Source organism: Echinops telfairi, unplaced genomic scaffold (assembly GCF_000313985.2).
Source record: "Echinops telfairi isolate 266 unplaced genomic scaffold, ASM31398v2 ScPeMD7_2;HRSCAF=8, whole genome shotgun sequence".
NCBI classification, from domain to species: Eukaryota; Metazoa; Chordata; class Mammalia; order Afrosoricida; family Tenrecidae; genus Echinops; species Echinops telfairi.
Genome location: NW_022103898.1, coordinates 29014894 through 29022125, shown reverse-complemented (window position 1 = coordinate 29022125; position 7232 = coordinate 29014894). Strand labels below are relative to the sequence as shown.

The 7232-nt window shown below is 37.8% G+C and overlaps 1 protein-coding gene across 3 annotated transcripts in view; it reads left to right on the top strand.

The window, feature by feature from the left end:
* TMPO (thymopoietin) overlaps positions 1 to 7232 on the top strand; it is a 28864-nt gene that overhangs the window by 553 nt on the left and 21079 nt on the right. For all 3 annotated transcript variants that reach the window (XM_045289398.1, XM_045289393.1, XM_004700376.2), the window contains exon 2: positions 4 to 49. In XM_045289398.1, the coding sequence (XP_045145333.1) occupies positions 4 to 49 (46 nt within the window). The remainder of the gene's footprint in view (positions 1 to 3; positions 50 to 7232) is intronic.

Below are 7232 nucleotides of genomic sequence, written 5' to 3'. Positions count from 1 at the left end.
GAGCGGAGCCCCGGCAAGTTGGCGGCTCCGGGCCCTCGTGTGGGGACGTGTGTCTCGGAGGCGGGAAGGGCATGTTTGCAGCCGATCCTGTGCACGTGCGCGCCGGCCCGCGCGGGCAAGTTCTAGGTCGTTTCTAGACGGGAGCGGGTCCTGAGCCCCACTTCCTGCGCCCTTTTCAAAAGCCAGAAACGCGCTCGGTTACGTCCGAGCCTTTTCCCGCTTGATTAACTGAAATGACGACTGTTGCAGTCGCAGAGCGCTCCCTGGAGGGTACTCTGGGACACTTCGGTTTTCAAACCAGAATTTGAAATCAGGAAATTCCCGCCTTTTATGTGTGTGGGGTTTTGTTGTGTTTTTTTTTTTCTCTTCCCAACGGCTTTTTGAATCGCTTCTGTTTGCTTGTTTTGCCGGACTCGCTTCCAGCAGCCCGTCATCTTTTAGGTGTGCCAGCTTTAAAGGGAGCACTTTTCAATAACTCGTATTTTTAAGCCCTCATAAACGTGCACGTGTCTGAACATTCTAATTAGGAGGTTATCTATTTTTCCTTTGGGATAGATGTTTTGCATGAGGAAAGGGAAGGCTTCGAAACCAGGAGAGGTGATAGATACTGTCATGACTTCGTGCATGGCAAACTTGGGACGGCAGGCTCCTGTAAATGCACGTTTTGTTGGCTTCCATCTGCTAAATTATCCGACCGCCCGGCGTAACGGTGTAGTTCGACTCCGTGCTTTGAGTGGGGATTTAAGAGTTGTTACTGTTGAAGAAAAAGTACGACTCCAGATTGCTGCTTTCAAAGTTAGAATCATCCTCTGCAGTTTGATTTTGAATCGATTTTTTGTTTCATTGAAAATCATATCAATATCTTACATTGGTGCCTGGCATAGAGTAGTGCCAAATCAGTATTTGTTCGTCAAATTAGGCCCCCCCATGAACAAACATTGCTTTCCCCCCTCTAGAAAAGAAATCGTTACTTTGGTCATTTAACTCTTATTTTGATGGTCATTGTTACGATGTTTTTTTCTTTCACCAACGTTATGAAAGAACCAATCTACCTTCTTTGGGAGGTGAGATGATAAAATCTGAATATTGAGATTTAAAATCTTAATTCCATAATCCAGCTTTGAAGGCCTACCAGGTACTTGCATGCTGTGGTAGCACAGTGGTGAAGGGCTCTGGCTCACCAGCCTTCCGTGGAAGGAAAAGATGTAGTAAATTTGTATTACCCTGTGCATACAGGCTCAGTCTGAGTTGATAAGAAGACAGTGGGTTTGGATCTTGGTCCTAGTTGCTGAAGAGTAATTTTTGTGACCACAATTTAATTTCTTGGGTTTTTAAAAATATGATGAGCCATGTTTATTTATTCATCGTGTTCAACGCGTTTTCCATGTTACTCAAATTGATCAGCACTAGGTAAATCCATTTTAGATGAAAGGAATTCATATATTAAATGTACTTACTATGGTACCATGCTAAACCCTTATATCTTTTTAATGTTTTGGTAAAGAAAAGTTAACACAAACTATCCCCTTAAGTCATTACTCTGGATATTTAAGCTTAAATACGTACCCAGCATAGAGTCTGTCTTTCAGACAGCCTGAAAAGTCTCAGTTGTTAGGCATGTTCTATTTCAAGCACACTAAATAAAAGTGTTGTTTTTCAAAAAAACTTGATGGTTGTTACTAGGAAAAGAACCTTTAGAGCATTTGTATGAATTGGTCTATAACAGTATGCATTTTGAATGAATTATATATGTTTCAGTTATTGGTATTTTCATACATGTAAGATTACATTAAAGGGAGAAAGCAGAATTTAAAACTGGTGAATGCTTTTTTTTAAGGTGTTTTTTTTTTTTTTACTAAAAGATCATTTTATTGGGGGCTCTTACAGCTCTTATAACAATCCATACATCTGTAGTATATTTGCACATATGTTGCCATCATTTTCTAAACATTTATTTTCTATTTGAGCCCTTCATATCAGATCCTCCCCCCAACCCTTGATAAATCATAAATTATTATTTTCATATCCGAATGCCTGTTTTAAAATAAGTCATATATATTTAATTAAGATTCAATATTTGCTTTATCATAAACTTTATATAATGCATTTATGAAGAATATTTTCATTTCAGCCATGTCTGGCTTCTTTAGGTTCACTTAGTATGATCTGAGAGAAGTTTAATTTTACTTTCTGGTTTTCTTATTTTCTAAGTTTTTGCAGTAATATCTTGGTGGTACAGTAGTTTTAAATTTTGCGTGTTCTGCATTGTGGACACATAAACAAGTGTGTACAGAGTTGGCAATCTGCCTTTTGGTTCCAAGGTGCACAGCATGAAGGTATAGTAGCTATTTGGAATCCAGTGGAGCATAACATTCTTGAATGGCTTGGCCTGGTCTAGGGGATTATGAATTATTGACAGAAAATATTTAAAGTCATGGAACAGAACTATAAAAAGTAAATCTGTGGTTGTAAATTAAATTAGTGAATTTACTATTAAACTACAGTAAAATATTCATTTAAATATAGAAACTTCCAAATTAGAGCTATATAGATTGAAATTCCAATCGTATGCATAAAATGGGGCTAATAGGACTATTAGAATTTAATTCCAGATCAACAAACACACTGCCATCCAGTTGTATCCCACACAGTCAGACTCAAAGTGACTCTTAAAGAGCTCTGGTGTATTTGTGGGCCTACTAACCACAAAGGTGGTGTCTAAACCCATAGCTCCTCCCTGAAGGAAAGATGGCACTTTCTACTCCAGTGAAGATTTACAGCCTTGGAAACCCACAGGGCACCCGTTCTTCTCTTCTGACCTATAGTATTGCTATGTGAATTTCACTTGGAACACAAGTTAGTGCATAATTAGATGGTACTCAGCATAATCCATTTTATAATAATTATTGTTGGTATAAGGGGCCCTGGAGGCATAGTAGGTTATGCATTGAGTTACTGTAATGTCAGCAGTTCAAACACCAATTATTCCTGTTCAGGTGAAAAAGAGGTTGTCTGCTCTCTAAAGTCTCAGAAACCTCAAGGGCAGTTCTACTTTGTCCTAGAGCAGTGGTTCTTAACCTGGGGGTCGAACGACCCTTTCACAGGGGTTGCCCGATTCATAACATATAAGCAAAATTGCAGTTATGAAGTAGCAACGAAAATAATTTTATGGTTGGGGGGTCGCCACAACATGAGGAACTTTATTAAACGGTCGCGCTATTAGAAAGGTTGAGAACCACTGGCCTAGAGGGTCACTGTGGTGTGGGTTTTCATTATGATACTTCAACACCTGGGCTAGTAAAAAGGTAAAAGATTAATTGATAATTCATCTAGTCATGTAACTTGGATTTTTAAAGTGGAAAAAGACACTAAGGATTAGTAACTGGGAAGAAATGTAAGTCTCGGCACGTATTAGATACTGGGTTGTTGTGGTTGTTTAGGGGCCATTCGGTCATCAAAACCCTCGTACAACGGAAAGTAACCCTGCCTGGCCCTGCACCGTCCACACAATTGTTCTTGTGTTTGAGCCCATTTTTGCAGCCACTGTGTCAATCCACGTTGTCGTGGGACTGCTATCCTAAAAAAATGCACAAAGTACATGAGACAAGTCTCTATCCTTGCCTCTAGGGAGCAGCATTCTGTCGTACTTTTCTGAAATTTGTTCTTTTGGTAATCCTTGGTCCTTTCAGTATTCTTTGCCAACGCCATACATTACATTCATTGACTTTTTCTTTGGTCTTCCTTATTCATTGTCCAACTTGCTTCTGCATATGAGGCAACTGAAAAAAACATGACTTGGATCAGGTTTACTTTAGTCTTCAAAGTAATCTCTGCTTTTCGACATTTCAAAGACATTTTGTGCCGCAGATTTATCTAACGCATTGCATTGCTTGATCTCTTGACTGCTTTCTCCATGAGAATTGTGTGTGGGTGCCAGCAAGATGAAATCCTGGACAACTTCAAGTTTTTCTGTTTATCGTGATGTTACCTATTGTCCTCACTCCATGAAGTCGATACTGACCCTAGAGAACGGAGTGGAACTGCCCTGTGAGTTTCTGAGACTAACCGTTTATAGGAGTAGAAAGCCCCATCCTGGTGGAAAGGCTGTGGTTTTGAATTGCTGAACTGTTGGATCGCAGCTTTCTCCTATTGGTCCAGTGGTGAGATTTTAGTTTCCTTTACATTGTTGTAACCCATACTGAAGGCTGAAATCCTTTATCTTCATCAACAAGTAAGATTATGTCATTTGCATGTTACAGGTTGTTAAGAAACTTTCCTCCAATTCTGATGCTGCATTCTTCATATAATCCAGTTTCTCTTGATTATTTGGTACTCAGTAATTTCATTATTTACTTCTCTGGATTATTCTTTCTACAGATTAAGGGAGTGGAGTGAGAGGAATGAGGCTGTTAAGAATCCCTGCTCAGGTTGAGTTATCTTAAATGTAACAACCATTTTAACAGTTAGTGTTTCAATGTTTTAAGAAAATTACAAATGTAAGGAAGTTAAAAACCTACTTTGATTTGGTAAGCCTGTGTTCTATAAGAAGTAGATTTTTGAGCATAAATGACTTAATATTCCCTTCCCATATGGCACTTTTGTTCATTCAATCTTGCAACAAAACATGTATCAAATCCCTATTTCTTTGGCACCCAAGCCTGACATCTAGTTGAATGATTCGTAGCTATGATTTTCTACAAATATATATGGGTTCAGATGGCTTTGTGTTTTGTCGTTTGGAGCCTTTTGTGGGTTTGAACTACAAACCTTAATTTACAGGACCACTGGGGCTCTTTTTTCTTTGTCAGGCACTTGTGTTATTTTAGATGCTTTCGGTAATAAAAGGAATACAACACTGCTCCTGCCTCTGGCAGAAGCTTTCTTACAGGCAGCATCACCTGTGATACACATAAAAACAGAAATATTCTCAGGCCCCAGATTAAGGATTAGAATTGAAGCTTTGATAGTGAGCTAGGTTTGGGAACTATTATTGAAGTTGTTCACCGTTTAGAGAAAATAAACTGTGTTAACCACTAATACAAATGAAGTAGAATCATGAGTGTCGAGTAATAGATTTCTTGAAAACCCCAGGTTGTTGCAAACAATTGGAGTTCCTGGATGTTCTCTTAATAGCAAAAAGTTGAATATTAGTGTGGTGGAGTGGATTGTCATATTATTTGCAAGTAATATGAACCTGATTGCTTTTTCTTATTATCGCATTAGGGTTAGGCTGTGAAACCAGTAACTGCCTTTTTTCCCCAGCTCTTACAAGTTTCTGTGGCTTGTTTTAGTGGCAAATACGTGAGGTTTCTATCTACGACAGGTTTCCACTTTACACAGGTACTCGCTTTCCCAGGGTATAATAGAGTTTTTCCTCCTAAACTGATGTGCTATTTGGAAAACTGAAATAAGTCACCAAAATAAGTTTGTTTCATTAAAAAAAATAATTCCTAAAAGAGTTTAGGCTTTGAATGTTAAACTTTAAGACTCTAGGGAATTATTTTGATATCAGGATGTGATTCTTTGAGCCTGGTAATTCTAGATTAATGTAATCTACATTTCAGCCCTCTGGGTGTACCTTCTCTATAACTTCACAGCTCTTTTTTTTTTTTTTTAATGATTTCTCATTTGACAATTGTTCTCACAACAGAATTTTTTTTTTTTTTAAGCAGGGCGTCCAGAAATGTTTTTTTATGAAGTATTTAATCTTTTTCTGTCAAAAATATCGTTTCTAATATGTGGTCATATAATGCGTCATTTTCTTTCCAAACATAATAAAGTTACAGAATCATACAACTTTTTAATGGCATGTTGCATAATGTATTTCTGGGGTATAGTGTTCACTCTCCTGCTTCCTTTAATAGTGATTTGGGCCTAAATTGACATTGCTTGATTTTTAAAATCATTGTTAGGTGGCCTGTTTTGTTTCGTTCAGTTCAGTACTCTGGTACTTTTTGGGATTAGTGAGTCACAACTCTAAAAGGTTCTCATAGTTTTACCCATGGTTTCATCCATTTAACTTTGGATGTTTATTTATATCGTTTTTCTAATGCATTTTAAAGCTACTTTTGAAATTTCCCACAAAACTTGTTCTACATTCTTGATTATTAGTAAAATGGTCATATAGAACAGAGGTGGTATGTGACCATGAAGCCTGTCTGACTTCCATCATGGGTCACAAGCTAGTTATTAAAGTAATCACAAACTGTCATAAAGAGAATATTCATTTGGGCTCCTGAGTTCTGTTATTCTTAAGGGAAATAATTTTTTATAACATGGTGTTAGTGGGTTTGAGTCTGTATGGCAATCTTATGTACAACAGAAGAAAGCATGTGCCCGACTCTGCACATCCTCACAATTGTTAGGTTTGAGCTGGTTGTTTGCAGCCTCTGTTCCAAGCCATCTCGTTGAGGCTGCATCTTTTCCTCTGTTCCTCCACCTGACCCTTCATGATCTTTTATATAATATAAACCTGTCTGGTCAAGTCTTAAATTTCTCTGGGTTAATTTAAAAACGTTAAGACTTATTAAAAGAGAGCAATAGTAATTTACAATTATGTGTGGAAAATGTTTAAAACCAGTGTGGCCTCATTTTGTAACTTTCTTGTTAATATTGCCTTCCTTGCCACCAGGAGTAAATGCTTTTTCAAAAGGCAGTATAATTTTTATAAAGATAGATTATTGATTTAAAAGAAACGAACATGTTGTTAATAATACAGACGTGTAATAAAATCCCATATTTTAATTTTGTTAGGCTTTTGATGCCATGAGCTTTCTTTTATATTTAAAAATCCACTACCGTCACGTTGATTTCAGGAGGACAGCCTCATCTTTCTCCCTTAGAGAGTCTGGTGGGTTTGAACCGATGACCTTGAAGTTAGAAGTCCAGTGCTTGACACACTGTACCCAAAATGTTTTTTAACAATAATGCATTTAGAATTTTAGTTTCTTAATTGACTGTTAGATTTGCACTGTTAGAATTGAAGTTAAGAGATTTCACCACTTCGTAAGGTAGAGTTGAGATCATGATAGTGGGGTGAAGGAAGCAGCAAAGAGCTAGAGGGAAGTTGTGTGTTTCATCGGTGTTAAATGTGGGCTTTGTTGTTTCTCAGCTAGATGGCCACTTGTTTATTTTCAGGCCTTTAAGACCCCAGACGCTATATCTTTTGATAGCCAGGCACCATCAGCTTTCTTCACCACATTTGCTTATGCACCCGTTTTCAGCAATCCTGT